General features: G+C 47.2%; 2 protein-coding genes across 2 annotated transcripts in view; one reads left to right on the top strand and one right to left on the bottom strand.

The window, feature by feature from the left end:
• The window catches only part of ASPSCR1 (ASPSCR1 tether for SLC2A4, UBX domain containing), an 80,239-nt gene extending 74,755 nt beyond the window's left edge, over positions 1–5,484 (top strand). The window contains exons 13-16 of the mRNA XM_026654398.2: positions 1,037–1,088; positions 2,521–2,590; positions 2,971–3,158; positions 4,362–5,484. Of these exons, the coding sequence (XP_026510183.1) occupies positions 1,037–1,088; positions 2,521–2,590; positions 2,971–3,158; positions 4,362–4,375 (324 nt within the window). The 3' untranslated portion in view covers positions 4,376–5,484. The remainder of the gene's footprint in view (positions 1–1,036; positions 1,089–2,520; positions 2,591–2,970; positions 3,159–4,361) is intronic.
• A 2,611-nt stretch (positions 5,485–8,095) lies between these two features.
• On the bottom strand, positions 8,096–15,951 carry CENPX (centromere protein X). Its single transcript, XM_024203168.3, has 5 exons — positions 15,892–15,951; positions 13,964–14,015; positions 9,712–9,765; positions 9,059–9,147; positions 8,096–8,852 (listed from the first exon to the last, which is right to left on the bottom strand). Exons 1-5 carry the CDS (start codon positions 15,928–15,930, stop codon positions 8,838–8,840), a joined length of 249 nt encoding a protein of 82 aa, XP_024058936.2. The 5' UTR covers positions 15,931–15,951; the 3' UTR covers positions 8,096–8,837.
• Between the last annotated feature and the right edge of the window lie 237 nt (positions 15,952–16,188).

Raw genomic sequence — 16,188 nt, 5'->3', positions numbered from 1 at the left:
ATGAAGACTGGATGCCTTTCTGGAAGATACATTTTAGTCAGACAAGTTTTTTGGTTCGCTACAGGGGTAACTGGGTGAAATTCTCTGGCCTATGATATACATGGCTTGTGGAGCAGGACTAGAATAGCAAGGGAGACTTGAAGGTTAGGATTGGGGTGCACTGTGGTGGCGACTAGCTCCCGCACTGACTAGCTCAAATCAGCACTGCTGTTTCCTTAGTTTCATAGTTGCTGGTCTCTGTGGCAGACTGTAAAACAACTTCTTTGACTTGCATTAATGGAACATTGATCCCCAGCCTCTTCAGGCTCCCTCCAGGAGAGGAAAGGGGCAGCTGTTAGCAACAGTGAAACCAGAATCTGAAGCCAGAGATGTTCTAGGGTTCTCAAGGAGGGGAAGGAAGAGCAGGTGACCCTGGTAATGCAGACTGGGAGAGAAAAAGTGAGGCATGATGCAGGCTTGCCCACAAGGTGTCTATTCTGCATATGCCAATGGGACAGCATAAACACGGGGTGGAGCACGGCCCCTGGGGAGACTGCTTCCCACAGGGAGTCAGTAAGTCTCTAAATTAAGCTGAAAATCACTGAGAGTAGCAGATTCCAGGGGCTGTCACTGAACGCCACCTAGGTTCCTCAAATACGTCTGTGTAGATGGTACTCAGTACACTGAAAACTGGCTTGCCCATCCTGCTTGCATTTGCTTTTATTTTAAACTGGGCTCCAGAAGATGCAGCCAGGACATAACTGGCAAAGAAGTGTCCGAGCTGCTGTCATGTTCAGTTTCAGCCCTCCTGCAACTCAGACAGTTGCATTTATTTTAAGGGGCTTTGCTGCCTACAGTAGGGATTGGTGCTTTGGGGGTGGAGAGGGTTGATGAGCAAATACCCATGTTTTCATGGCTGCAGTGCCTTTACCCTGGGTTGGGGAAGAGATTGGGCTTCCCTTAGAGAGGTATATGTAATGTCCAAGGCTGGCTGGCTGTGACAACCCTGCAGCTTGCCCTGTCCCCTTTTCATCCATCTCTTTTCCCTTTGTTTCAGGCTAACCTCTTCCCAGCATCTGTCATTCACTTTGGATCTGAGGAGAACAGAGGTGAGTTACTGCCATCTCTTCTTCAGCTGGCTCCACAGCTGCTGTGTGTTAGCCAGATGAATCGTGTCCGTGGCTTCAGAATTGCTCCAACAAGAGATCCCAAACAAAGCTAGGAGTGGAGACGCTGGAATGAAGGACAGGAGGGATAGATGGCTCAGGTATTTGGGGGTGGAATATGGAACCTTGCATGGGCAGCACTGGTTTGTGTTCAGTCTATGGCCTGGTCCACACTAAGCCCCCAATTAGAACTAAGATACGCAACTTCAGCTACGTGAATAACGTAGCTGAAGTCGAAGTACCTTAGTTCGAACTTAAAAGTACTTAAAAGTACTTACCGCGGGTCCACACGCGGCAGGCAGGCTCCCCCATCGACTCCGCCTACTCCTATCGCAGAGCAGGATTACCGGCATCGACGGCGAGCACTTCCGGGATCGATTTATCGCGTCTAGACAAGATGCGATAAATGGATCCCAGAAGATGGATTGCTGGCCGCCAAACCAGCGGGTAAGTATAGACGTACCCTAAGGTTGGAATGAGTGTAAATCATTGGCTGGGTAAAATGAGCTGGGGTGCAGTAGCTCTGTGCTATTCCTAGCAGACAATTCCCCACAATTAGCACTAATTAACTCCTTTTGTTAGCAGTCTCAGCAGAGAGACTCCTGTATCCTAGAGAGAGAACTTCCCCAGAGGTGGTACTTCCAGCTCAGGGTTGAGGGGCATTGGTAGGAGAAGGGATGAGGTTTACGTGAATCTTGCATTGCCATTGCCTCTGCCTCTACTGTGAATCACTATGGCCTAGACTAGCTTGGTTCTGTTTCAACTTAAGTTGATTGCCAGTTTAATGCACGTTAACTAACATAATTGTAAATGTAAATCAGGAAGCATTTCTTATGAGATTTATTAGGCTATAGAGTAGGCACAGTAGACAAACATGGAGTGGTGGTCTCTGAAGGGAAGCGTGGAAATCCCGTTGCTTTAAAATTAAACAAGACAAAGAACAAGAAATTGCACTAAAGGGACCAACCTGTTGTGGCTTCCTGTGGAGATGGACAGTCTCTGATTCTCTGACGTATTTGTGGTGCTGTTAATATTAGTGTGTCTCTCTCAGAGGTGTAAAGGGAGAGAACATAATCTCTGAGATGCAGAGATCAGGTGCCTGAAAACCACAAGTTTTGAGGGATGGATTAGAAATGGCAAAGAATATTCAGAAGATAGAAGTTTGGTGGGAATCAGCATGGCTTGAGAGGGTCACTACCACCTAGTGGCTAACAATGTTGGCTATTGTATTGGGAAAAGGCAGAAGAAACTCACTGAAGCACACAAAGGGGGATTAGCAGGAGCTACGTGGTTCTGAGGTGCTGCAGTAAAAGTGTCTGCAGGTTGGCTGATGTTACTATCTTAACAAATGTATGTGCTTGGGTTTGTTTTACAGATTGTTACTTGAGACCAGAACTGCTGGAGTCTGCAGTGTCCCCGTCCACAGCTGACTTGCTAGTAGCTAGGTAGGGACTGTGAGCAAAGCTACCTAATGTGAGTGGGCATTTGTGGGAAGGGAAGGGTGGAATCAACACCTCTCCTGGCGGAGAGGGGCAGAACCTACAGGCACCAGAAAAAACCTCCCCTGCTCTCAGGCTTATTGATGACTTTGCAGCTTGGTGAACCCTGCTCAAATGGGGATGCATGTCTGTTGCTAAATCGGGCAGGAGCTGGAAGATCATCTGCTTACCGACTGGTATGTGCCCTAAAGCCTTTGCTTCTGGAGTGAAGATTAACCTTTCAAGGCCTGAGCCTGATGAATCACTGGGCTGGGATTGTGTGCTGGGTATGTGGAGACCAGTGTGAAAATCTTGCTTTCATTCTGCTTTCTCGTTTCTCTTCTCAGAGGCTTGTCCAAATCAATAGTCCCTTCTGCTCCACCAGCTTCAGAAACAGCTGTTCCACCCCCAGTTGGGCCAGAGGAGACAGATGGGAAAAGAACTGCAGAGAACCCAGAACCAACAAGAGCCACTGAAGCGTCACAGCCAGTGAGAAGCCCCCCTGAAAAAGTACCAAAGTGGCTGAAGCTGCCAGGTATCATCTGGGATCAGAGGGAGAGCTTTCCCTCCCTGCTCTGCAGAGCCTCACTGCAGGAGTCAACTGCCATGACTTGTGATCTCAGAACTATTCAGTTGAATTGCTGATGGGCATGATGTGGATCTGATGTCCCAATTGTGATAAGGAAGGCCCCAGACCTCCGTAAAAGCTATTTGGGTTGTTTCCGTGTGCTGGCACCATCTATCTCAGAACCATCCCCTTTGCCTTGATTGTGCAGTCTTGCTAAAATTCTATCATTAATACTTCATTGTTAGTGCTTATTGCTATGGAGTGGTGGCAATCGCTCTGTAATTAAGATTGCAATCGAATTTCTATCAAAAATCCACAGTATCAATTTCTGTCTCAAAATGATAAGTTAGATCTGGGACATGAAGTGAATGGGAAGAGAGGTTCTTGAATTATGTGCACACAAAATGGGTCATCAGAGTTCAGAAAGACCAGCTAACATTTTTGTAGTCAACCCCCTCCACTCCTCTCCTTCCAAAAAACCCAAAGCAGAGCTAAAATCTCTGGCTGAGATCTGATGATAGCTTTTGAAATTAAAATTTTACCATTTGATTCTGGCAGGTGCTCCAGCAAGCTTAAAGTAGGGCATCAAGTAACTCTGGAAATATCAAATCTGTGGTTTAGTCCATTTGCTCCCATATGGCTGAACGCCTTTAGAATGACTCTTGGCTGTTGATGCAGGTACCTGGGAGTCTGCAGAAGCAATATACATGAGGCATTCCCATGCTGGGTGAAGAACCTTTCTCTTCCCTGTAGGGAATATTTGGTTAAAGTCTGTAGTGAAAGAAGTGAAGATGTTAACCACCTGTCCTGCCTGCCCGAGATCAGCAGTGTTGAGAGGGCTGTGAGCAGCCAAGTAGGAGTGGATAGCAGTGTGTCTGGCAATGGAGGGGGTAGCCATATCTGCCCTGGAAGTCACACTGTTGTTGTAGGCTCCACTGTTCAGTTCTTACCAAGCTCTGAGTTAAAGTGCTATAAATATACCACCTGGGTACAGCTGGAGAGTGGAGCCCAGTGTGCTCAGGGCCTCAGCTAGGAGGTCACATTATTGGGTGAGGATGTAGGACAGGCCCCTGTGACCCTGGTAGGGTTTGGAGAAGCAGCCCTCACCCTTTCTCTCTAACAGGATTCTGATAAGTGCTATAAGCCCCTCCTTATGTTTTCTTTTTGCAGCTGGGAAGAGATGAAACATCCCAGGTGCTGGGCCTGCAAGATTACTTGGCTGGACTGAGAAGCAGCAGAATCAATTGCACTTCTTTCCATATGAACTGCTACAACGTTTGTAATAAACCATTGGTGGTCCTGGAGAGACCTGAACAACATGATTTATTTCTTAGAAAAATAAAATAGAATAGCTATTTCATGTTGCTAATTCTACCTTGTTGGGAGCAGACAAAGTCCCATGTGTTGTAACACCGTCTGCCTGGCAATAAAAGCAGGATCAGAAGGAGAAACTCAAGGTGTCCTGCATGCATGTAATCTGAAATGAGCAGGCAGAGAGAATTCTTCCTAGCCATCCCTTGACTTTGCTTCTATAGATGTTTGACACTCAAGCCTTCTCTCTAATTTCTGTCTTCAGAGGTTACCTAAAGCAGTGTGGCTGCTCTGCTACCCGGAACAAGACCTTAGTGCTGAAATCAGTTTCACCTACAGCTGTAAAGTGTTGCCCAGAGCTTGGCTTGTCCCTATGGTGTGGCTACTGCTGCTGGTTGTCCTGCAGGAGCTGTTTTGATAACTCACAATTTACTGAGTGGCTTTTGGTGAGAACTTCCTGGTTCATTGTACTTGGCTGTTTTCCACTGGTGGAGTCTTGTTAATAAAGAATGTAGGTATCTATTAATGGCATGCCCATGGAATATGCCTCTGGACTGAGCTGTTTTATTTCCATTACACATAATTAACATAATTAATTACTCCTCTAATGAGAGCAAAACTCCAGTGAAAGGTCTCTTCATTTGACTCTCCATCTGCTGATTTCTTTGGCTTTGATGTTGCCTGCAATGGAATTGCTGTTTGCAGTATGAGTGCTGCTCTGCCGCATGCATGTGCAGGGTTGGGATGCAAGTTAAGGTTTAGAAATGTGCCTGCCATAGAGATGAGGTCTGTACTGCCACAATATCCAGACTGCTGTATTTTATTTGAAGTTTTTTTCATAGTCCAGTAATTCCAGTTGGACAGAGTTACTGTGTTATGGTAATAATTCTCACCATTTGTTTTCCCTGTACAGAGTTTTTTCATTGAACTATGTGTGTGTCTCCACAATTTGTAGATGTAATAAAGCAGAGTGGCCATAGGAGGCTTTTTGTCGGGCTCTTTGATAATGTATTTCTTCCCTACTGTTCTGTTTCTTTATCAGTTCACAGGAACCTGCTCCCTATTCATTGGGCCTGACACCCCTTCTCCTCCCCCCCCTTTTTTTTCCCCAACAAAGCAAAACTGAGTTTTGTACCATCTGAATGAACTTCAAAGTGGCTGAAAGGGGCACCCAGAGTTCCTGGCACTTGTCATTGTCTCCCAGACTGGCCAACATTTCCCTTCAGGTCTAATTACTTCCACATGCTCCCAAATGCTTTGATGAACATCAGAGGGAGGGGGAGCAATGAAAGAAAGGTAGAAGAGGAAAAAGGAAACTCAAAACTGAGGGAGCAGCCTGTAAGGGAGAGAAGATTGATTTCTTATGTGATACCCAAACTTGAACAGCGGGATGTGTGTGCTGCAGCCTCTGGCACTGGGGAATTGACTATTTGCTGCTCTAAATAGTAAATGTTCTCTCATAGAAAACAACCACTCACCCAGGCACAGGAGGAGTTGCACAAGGGAGACAAACTATAGCAAGATTCCACTGAGATGAAAAGGATTAAACTAATTAATTTAATTCTAAAATTGTTCCTTGGGGATTAACCAGTTTAATAACAGAATCCATCCTTTCTGGCCAGGTGCTTGGTGAGTTTCCTTCCAACTGTGCCCTATTCTAGAGCTGCTTCTGCGTTGCTGTTTCCTCTGGGACACTGCTGAAGGTTGCTCTTTCACATCTTGTGGAATAGTCCATCTTAATCAATGTGCTGGGTGTACTGTGCGATGGGCTGAGGGACAGAGCTGCTTCACATGACACACATCTGGGGCCAGGGCGTTAACTCATGCTATTTCTGCATGGGTAGCATGTATGAGCCAATGTTGCTTGACCCAACCAGCCATAGAATGGATAACAGAAGCTTGACTGATAAGAGCTCCCATCACCACTTGTCCCTTTTGATTTCACTGATCCTCCTTTATCTATTCTAGAGACTACAGCCGTGATCAAATGCTACTGTTGGGCTTGCAAGTGGCAGCAATTCCCTGAGACATGCCTTACTGCTAGTTAGAAAGTGCTTTGATAGGGCATTTGCTCCTTAAGAGTGTCCTATATCTTCCTATTGAAATCTTAAAGGTTTCTCCATTATCCCTTCTACCAGCACTAATGAGCTGGTCTTGGGGCATGATCTGGGTTAATAACTGACTGGGGTGAGAGGCTAGAGCTGCTGGTCTAATCTGGGGGATGGTGTGTGTGCTTCAGCCAGGAAGTTTAACTGCTGCTTTACCAAGCTTAGGGACATTAAAGTCCGAGCACAATTTCTGTTTAACTTTAGGTAAGCAACAGCCACAGGAACGGTGTTGGGTCTAATTGGATTCCTAGAGTGAACTTTCTGATCGTTTTAAAATCAAGGTAACTCTTGCTCCTCCAATTACACTATGACTAATGGGCTGTGCCACTGGGAAGCAATCGGGTAAGCAGGTGGCATTTGGCTTCTGGGTCATAGGAGCCAGCCTTCATAGTGCTAATTATGCACATTACCTCATTCAGCCAATTCTCTGCCCAAGCTTGTCTGTCTAACAGACTCTGCCCCCTGTACACGGTCAGTGGGATAGTGAAAGGCTGCCCCCTTCAACAGTCACCAAACAAACTCATCCTCTCTTCATGCAGTGGTTGGTTAATGCTGGCAGCTACCATTAAAGATTGGCCTTACCAGTTACACACCTCCACTTCTGCGGTTATCTTTAGCCTGCTTCACACAAGGAAGTAGACTTACAGAACAGCTGTCGGTTTCTTGCTGGCTCATGGAAGTGACATCACAGCACAGCGTGTGATGGATCTTTAACATGCTGTTTCCATGGAAGGAGAAAGGTAAGTGCTCTCTAGAAAAACAGAGCTAGGCCCTGAGACAATCTTACGCACTGACAACTGCAGGCTTTCCAGCAGGGCAATCAATGAGGAGTCCTTGTTCCTAGTAGGCAGTAGCAGAGTTGTACATGAATTACTTAGCATGTGATGATTTAGATAAGCATCATTTGACCTGACCTCTACTAGTAATCTTTTCATAAAGCCTCAGCCTGCCTGGTGCTTGTAGAACTCTGAGCTGCAGACCTTGATCAACATACAAAGGAGGCAACAAAAGCTTCCCCCATCATATCACCAGTGGTCATAACCTGAATGGGGGAGAGCAGTGCTAGTGGCCCATCCACTCCTTGCCTGGTACCAGGGGCAGCTGGGAAATCTCTACCACTTTTCACAATGGACCCCACACATAAAAGACAATAAGCAACTGGAAAGCTAGTTCTCAGACATGTTGGTGTCAGCTGCTTCTGCAGCGGCAGGCCTAATATTTCCCAACAAAGCCAGGTTCAGCAGTGTAGGTCCTGCCTACATGTGTAAGGTTTCTTATTTCATAGCTTCCCTCTCCCCTGCTGGCAAAGGGGACACGCTGTCCCATGATGTGGGATTCTCACACATGCTGTTTGTTATTCTGTCCCTTTTTAAGAGTTTTCCTTTTCGCCTGTGAAGATTTAGAGACGAGGGTGGGGGAAGCTGAACAAGTCTTTGAAGCAACTTGACTTTCGATGATTAATTGCAGTGAAAAGCCTGAGCCAGGGAGACTTATTTTTGATTTATTGATGTTTCTTTGTGAGAACAAATTTATAGCAGAGGGAAGCAGCTTCTGAGAAGAATATCAAACAGTTAAAAGGTTCTAAGCCCTCTTTGATGTCACTGCCCTGGAGGAATGCTGGAAAGTATTGGGGGAGAGGCACTGTTTATTTATAAAATAAAGATCAGGTACCTGCTTTTGGCACAGACCTTCAGCTGAGCGCCTGTTTAACTAAACTACTCAGACAGCCATGGAATTGGACTTTAAACCCCTGCCATAGCAGCCTGCTGAGGTGATGAGAGCCCACAGCTAGAGGAAGGTTTCCAGCCACTCACTCTTTCCACAGAGTGGCACCTGTTTCTTTCACTGGTAGAGAAAGTAGCAGTGCTTTGGCCATGCTATTCATTCTGGGCTGTAAACTACTACTGTAGGAGCAGGATGGGACCCAGATTTGAGGGCAAGATGCCCTGCAATAGTCATTTGGTTTACAACAATCAAAATGTGCAACATCTTTTTTAGAATGGCATCTTACTCTTTGCAGTTGCTGAGGGCTTGCTCTTCTCAGATGAGAGGGGTGAGGAAGCAGCTGCTACTGCAGCAAGATGGCAAGGGCAGAGTGAAGCAACAATAATGCCCATCCCCGTAGTTAAACAGGATGCCAGTCCAGACATTCGGTATCAGATTAACTCCCAGATCAGGACTTTCTCCTCTTAGCAGCTGATGCATCCCATTCTGCTTGATCAGGCCGCTAAAAATCCAGAAGCTGTAAGGCGAGAGCAGCAGCTGCTTTAGTTCTCATAACAGTAAGAGGCCGTTCCAAACTAGTCATTAACACATCTGTGGGGTCCCCAGCAGCCCTGTACGGATATTACTAACTAGTCAAACATCCCCCTGAAGGAAGGGGATTAAGATGCCTCTGCCCACATCCTTATCCTGTTAGCAGGGGAAGCTGAACTACACTTTACATACCAGCTGTGGCAGCACTTTCTCCACGTGTTCAATATCCACCCTGTCCAAGTCCTCAGCTTGAGCCTGCCGTGCGCTGCGTGCTGCAGCTTCTGCACCACACATGCAAGACAAGACAAACATCACAAGTAGGTGTGGAAAAGGAAGTCCTAAGCTAATAGGGCTGGATTTTGGGGTGCACCTACAGCACCACAGGGTAACAGGGAAGCACTTTCTCAAGATCCCTCTTGGTTTTAGCATCCCAGTCTTGTGTAAAATTGAGTCTTTCGTGGCATTATACAACCACAGCTGAGAAGATAGCTGGCTCCTCTTCACTCACACTGGCTTGTGCTGTTGCACCAGGGAGTGGCACCTAGCAAGGCAGAAAGGCCATTCCACAGGCAGAGGGTATAATTGCCTAGCAGTGAGGCGCCTGCAACTTGACAGAACAGGCTCGTTTCCTTACACTGTCCTGCCACAGCAGCCTGGATTTGCTAATCGGACTACCCCAAGGAAGAGCAGCTCTATGGAAGATTGCCTTTCCTGGAGGGAAGTTTTAGAAAAGCTCCATCAAAACACAAGCAAAGTGCCGTGCCAGAACTGCCACAACTTTTCTAATTGACCCAAATCTATGACCACAAGTATTGAGAATAAAAGGACAGCTCCTAAGCACTTACCTCGAACAAACACATTCAGCATTTCTGCCATTAGCAGCAAAGCATCACTGCTGACTAGAGGAAAAGGAAAGTGGCGTTATCGGAAGACATGCGGCAGGAGGAGGAAGGATGAGCACAAGCTTAGGGCATTTTCCTGGAACTTAAGACCTGGGTTCAAGTCCCTGCTCCACCACAAACTTCCCATCTGCTCCTGGGCAAATCCCTTGAGTAAATTAAACTAACCCACTTTAATTCTGACAGATCCACATATGGTGCGGGTTTGCAGACACTATGGCTTGCATTTCCCACTCTCAGAAAGCCAGGCTGGGGGGACTATCCAGTGTGAAAAGTATCTGCTGGTGGTATCTTTCAGGAAGCAGGTAGGAGAGCTACAGGAGGAGATGGCTAGGCTGAGGAGCATCCGTGCCCAAGAGGAATTCATTGAGAGTATTCATACAGAGACGTCAAAGGCTGAGGAAACTATCCAGCTAGAGAGGACTGCTGTCATGCCACCAGGGAAGGAGGATATGGCTCTGTCACAGGGAGCACACTGGCTGCTAGTTACTTCTGGCAGCAGGCAGTGCTCTACCCCTATTCCCAGCCCACCCACCAAAGTGATGAACTGTTATGCTGCTCTGCCAACGAGCCATGAAGAATCAACCCCAAATGTGAAAGAGGAGAAGCCATGTACCCCCAAGGCTAGGAGGATCTCAGCCACCGCTCCCAGGAAGAAACAGTGTAGTGGTGGTTGGTGAGGGGGACAGAGGCACCGATCTGTTGGCCTGACATGACATCCCGGGAGGCATGCTGCCTGCCAGGGGCCCATATCAGACATTATGGAGCGATTGTTGAGGATCATCTGGCCCTCTGCCTTCTATCCCATGTGGGCACTAATGATACTGCAAGGTATGACCCTCAGCAGATCAGAAGTGACTATAGGGCTCTGGGAGTAAGGATAAAGGAGTTGGAAGCGCAGGTGGTGTTCTCTTCAATCCTTCTGGTCAAGGGTAGGGGCCAAGGCAGAGAGATCCATCCTAGAAATGAATGCCTGGCTGCAAAGATGGTGTCGCCAGGAGGGCTTCGGCTTCCTTGACCACTGGATGCTGTTCTGGGAAGAAGGACTGCTAAGCAGAGAAGGGGTCCATCTAATGAGGAGGGGGGAAAGCATCTTTGGATACAGACTGGCTAACCTTGTGAGGAGGGCTTTAAGCTAGGTTTGATGGGGGCAGGTGACAAAAGCCCACAGGTAAGTCCAAAACATGGAGACCTCGGAGAAAGGTCAGAATCGGGGGGTAACATGGGCTGTCATAACCGGGATAAGGGAGAGACAAGAGAACACAGGGGGGAAATCAAATCAGTCTCTTAGAGGTCTGTATACTAATGCGACAAATATGGGGAATAAGCAAGAAGAAATTGAAATGCTAGTTAATAAACAGAACTATGACATAGATGGCATCACAGTGGTGGGACAATACGCATGGCTGGAATACAGTATGGGTATAGAAGGGTACAGCTTGCTCAGGAAGGACAGGCAGGGGAAAAAAGGGAGATGTTGCCTTATATATTAAAAATGTACACATTGGACCAAGGTTAAGATGGAAATAGGAGACAGACTTGTTGAAAGTCTCTGGGTAAGGATTAAGGGGGTGAAAAAGAAGGGTGATGTCATTGTAAGGGTCTACTACCCACCACCTAACCAGGAAGAAGAGATGAATGAGGCTTTTTTAAAACAAATAAAATCATCCAACGCACAGGACTTCAGCTACCCAGACATCTATTGGGAAAATAACTCAGCAGGGCACAGATTATCCAACAAGTTCTTGGAATGTATTGGAGACAATCTGTTAGTTCAGAAGATGGAGAAAGCTACTAGGGGAGAGGCTGTTAATTTTGACAAACAGGGAGGAACTGGTTGAGAATTAAAGTGCAAGGCAGCATAGGTGAAAGTGATCATGAAATGGTAGACTTCATGATTCTAAGGAACGGTAGGAGGGAAAACAGCTTAATAAAGATAATGGATTTCAGGACGGCAGACTTTAGCAAAGTCAGGGAGTTGGTAGGTAAGATCTCCTGGGAAGCAAATCTAAGGGGAAAAACAGTTCAAGAGAGTTGGCAGTTTTCAAAGAGATGTTATTAAGGGCACAAAAGCAAACTATCCCACTGTGTAGGAAAGATAGAGTATGGTAAGAGACCACCCTGACTTAACCAGATCTTCAATGATCTGAAACTCAAGAGACCAACAAAAAGTGGAAACTAGGTCAAATTACACAGGATGAATATAAAACAACAACACAAGCACGTAGGGACAAAATTAGAAAGACCAAGGCAAAAAACAAGATTAAACTACAGTAGAACCTCAGAGCTACAAACACCAGAGTTACAAACTGACCAGTCAACCACACACCTCATTTGGAACTGGAAGTATGCAATCAGGCAGCAGCAGAGAAAAAAAATAAAAGCAAGTACAGTACTGTGTTAACCGTAAACTACTAAAAAAATAAGGCAAAGTTTAAAAAAAAGATTTTACAAGGTAAGGAAACTGTTTCTCTGGTTGTTTAATTTAAATTAAGATGGCTAAAAGCAGCATTTTTCTTCTGCATAGTAAAGTCTGAAAGTTGTATTAAGTCAATGTTCAGTTGTAAAGTTTTGAAAGAATCACCGTAACCTTTTGTTCAGAGTTACGGTCAGTCTCCAATTCAAAGGTGTTTGTAACTCTGAGGTTCTACTGAAGCTAGAGACAAAGCATAACAAGAAAACATTCTATAAGTACATTAGAAGCAAGAGGAAGAGCAAGGACAGGGTAGGCCTGTTACTCAATGAGGGGAGAAAAACAATAAGAGAATGTGGAAATGGCAGAAGTGTTAAATGACTTTTTGTTTTCACCAAAAAGGTTAGTAGCGATTGGATGTCTAACATAGTGAATGCCAGTGAAAATAAGGTAGAATCAAAGGCTAAAATAGGGAAAGAACAAGTTACAAATTACTTAGACAACTTAGATGTCTTCAAGTCACAAGGGCCTGATTAAAAACATCCTAGAGCAGGGGTGGCTAACCTGTGGCATTGGAATAAATTGTCCAGGCAGGATGTGGAATTTCTACCATTGGAGATTTTTAAGAGCAGGTTAGACACACACCTGTCAGGGATGGTCTAGATAATACATTAGTCCTGCTGTGAGTGCAGGGGACTGGACTAGATGACCTCTTGAGATCCCTTCCAAGCCTACGATTCTATGGCTTTAATCCAGTTTAACTAATCCACTTTAAATTCACACCTTTCATTAGTCAATCTTAATTTTCCTAAGTGTTTCCCATGTAGACAAGCCCTTAGTCTCTCTGGGTCTTAATTCCTTATCTGCATAACAGCACTTCCTTACCTGGAGGATAAATACATTAAAGATTCTCAGATTCTATGGCAAAGGGGGCCAGATTAGTGCCTTCGACCAGTGGTTCTCAAACTTTTTTTTCCCATGGACCACTTGAAAATTGCTGAGGTCTCGGCGGACCACTTAATGATCTTTCCAAATGCTGTTTGTACCGTTAGCTAACTATTGTAAAGCGCTTTGGATAAAAGTGTTATATATAAAAAAAAATGAACATGTTTTTGTTCTACAAATAAAAGCATGCAACTCATATATTAATATCGGTAATCTCTCCCCCGCTGTGGCAGTCACCAAGCTGGGGCTGGGAAGGAGGGGGGGGGGGGTCTCTCCCCAGCAGATGCAGCCCTGAAGCTGGAGAAAGTCGCCTTTCTCCGGCGCCACAATCTTGCACATCCCAAATTCCCACTGCCCCCCCACACACACCACCTATTCCCCCCAAGGCCACCACCTCACCTTACAAGTGCATCTTCTCCAGGGTCCAGGCCCCTAATTAGTGGAGCCACATCTGTGCGGCTCCACTAATTAGGTGGGCAGCCCTTTATTCTCTCGCCCAGGTGCGCACAATAGAAGGAACTATCCGCGGACTACAGTTTAAGAACCTCTGCCTTAGACATTCAGGGAACAAGTGTTTGCCCATTTAAACCGAGAACCAACACAGAGCCTGGGTGGCTTCCTGGTCACCTCTAGTATTTCTGAATTTCAGAAGAGCTCTGTGTGGCTCGAAACCTTGTCTCTCTCACCAACAGAAGATGGTCCAATAAAAGATATTACCTCACCCACCTTGTCTCTCTAATACCCTAGGACAGACACAGCTACACTCTGTACTATAGGCAGCTAGGTAATTTGCAGTAGGAACCTAGTTCTCTACAGAGGGAGTACAGGAGAAGCACTTACCTCGAGTTTTGTCATCTTTGAAATGGAGATGAAGTATTTTGTTAACAGTTTCCTGCATGAAAAGGGAACATGATATAGAGCTGGTGAGTGAGAAACAAATTCAACTCCTTTTCCTGCCTTTCCTGGCCAAAAACTGTATAAACAGTCCTGTCCTCCCCTGCCCCACAATTGGAGGAAATCCCCCAGCCACTTCTAAGGCAGCACTTCTCTCTATCTGTGTTTTCCTTCCCACCCCTTTGTCTTGTCTACTACTTAGGCTGCAAGCTCTTTGGGGCAGGGATTGTCTCTCACTAAGCATCTGTACAGTACCAAGCAGATAGGACCCAGGCCTTGTCTGGGCTGCTAGGTGCTACCACAATACAAATAAATAGATATTTAAATCCCTTATTCCCGCACATTATGTTTTTGGAAAGAAGGACTTTCCTTTTCTGATCAGTGCATGAGAATCTGTGGTTGGAAACATTTGCTTAGACATACACACACATCCCCTCAAGTGTTTCTACTCCTAACAGTTGGCAAGATGTAAAGACTTACATCAACATGAATGCTTCATGTCTCTCAAAGCTGCCATTCTCAACTTCCAATGACACAAAGCTGTGGTTTCTATCTGTAAGGTTTCATCTTGATAAAACCTTAAACACTTTTCCCCTTTATCTGTATCTTAGGCTGCTTGCATGGAAACAGTTCTGCATTATTCTTCACAGTGAGTCAGTTAAGTCAATGTCACAGTCTCAGTGCTACCACGGTTGGTTTACACCTACTGCAGAGGATTTAGAAACTCCAATGCAACCCTTTCAGTTAGGTTTAAGGTAAATGCTAAAAGTTGTTCTAAAGTCTAAGTTTAGGGCTAGGCTGTAGTTATCCAGGCCAGGACTGAACACACCAGGCACCAAACCTTAGACAATAACTCTGGGTGCAGGGTATCCTATCTGATAACCAGTTTTTGGCACAGAAAGTTAAAGGGGAGCAAGAAGTTGATGAGGTTGAGGCAGAGAGAAAGGAATTAGAGGGCAGAGCCAAGGAAAGAGATTTGCATATCATCTGCACAGACACATTAAACAACATTGAACTCAGAAATGAACTGATCAAAGGCAGCAAGAAGGAAGGAGCTGCAAGGAGAGAGGACTATCATGACCAGTGAAAAGTCAGCGGGCAGCTCAAAACAGAACTACACGTGCAGCACAAGAAGCCACACCTAGAGCTCAAGAGCCTGGTGCTAGCCTCCCAGGCATGCCACAACCTAGCAGCCTTGACTGGCCAATAGAGCATCATCGCTGATAGCCCCAAAGTCAGTGAGTTGAAGGAGGTGGGGGAAAGCAGCCCACTGACCAGAAGGGAGACTAGAAACTGCTCTTCTGTGAGGCAGCGATGGGGGAGACGGGGCTGAGCGAGCGAGGTCAGGTCCCCCAGCCCCTACGGGTTTGTTACGGGGGAAAGGGGAAGGCAGGTGGCTGAGCGTGGGGCGCGTTTGGCGAACAGGCTTGGGCGCAGCACGGAAGCGCTGACCCGCTCTCCTGGCACATGCTCAGCTGGTTACAGAGGTGGGCGCCGGGCCGGGCCGGGCCGGGCCGGGCAGGACGGGGCGTGGAGGGCAGGTGTCCGGGGGCTAGTAGAGGCCACGGGAGGGGGAGGCGCGAGGCGTTTGGCGGGAAGCCGTCAGCCCCCGTGAGCGGTAGGGCCTGGGGGTCCGTTGGCAGCGGAGCAGGGAGCGCGGACGCTCGTGCCCAGGCAGGGCCGAGCCGGGGCAGGCCAAGATGCCCGGGGACCAGGAGACGGAGCATCCCACGGCGGCGCCGCGACCGGCCCGGGGCTTGAGGCGGGGCGGCCGCCCCCTACCGCCCAGCGCGGGCCCGCTGCGCCACAGGGCCGGGTCGGTGGTTAGCGCGGGGCACCTCGTACAGCCCTGAGGCGGCCCCCGCCCCCCGCACCTTCCTGAAGCCGCTCGCGCTCTCTTCCCGCTTCTCCATCCTGCAGCGACCCCGTGGAAAGGGCGGGCGGGCCTACAGTGGCGCGCAGCATTCTGGGAGCTGTAGTCCCTCCCATAGAGTAACCGGCACCCGGAAGTGAGTCGCTGATGCTTCCGGGGTCAGTAAAAAGCGGAGGGGAGGGGAGAAATCCCATCTGCGGTGCATGCTGGGAACTGTAGTTCGCGCGGCCTCTCCCTGGGCGGGTAGCCGGGCTCAGGCGGAGCCGCAGGGGCGGGAACGGGGAGGGGGGCGAATGGG

The sequence above is a fragment of the Terrapene carolina genome, unplaced genomic scaffold (genome assembly GCF_002925995.2).
Source record: "Terrapene carolina triunguis isolate 2854851 unplaced genomic scaffold, T_m_triunguis-2.0 Scaffold192, whole genome shotgun sequence".
Lineage (NCBI taxonomy): Eukaryota > Metazoa > Chordata > Testudines > Emydidae > Terrapene > Terrapene triunguis.
Note: the sequence above shows the minus strand (reverse complement) of the source record. Positions and strands in the feature narration are given on the sequence as shown.

What these genes read in the sequence shown, in the direction of transcription:
- CENPX (XM_024203168.3), bottom strand. Translation starts at nt 15,930, where the DNA reads ATGGAGAAGCGGGAAGAGAGCGCGAGCGGCTTCAGGAAG. An exon ending in GCGCGAGCGGCTTCAGGAAG is followed by an intron (nt 14,016 to 15,891) that starts GTGCGGGGGGCG and finishes CTTTTCATGCAG; the next exon opens with GAAACTGTTAACAAAATACT. An exon ending in CAAAGATGACAAAACTCGAG is followed by an intron (nt 9,766 to 13,963) that starts GTAAGTGCTTCT and finishes CTTTTCCTCTAG; the next exon opens with TCAGCAGTGATGCTTTGCTG.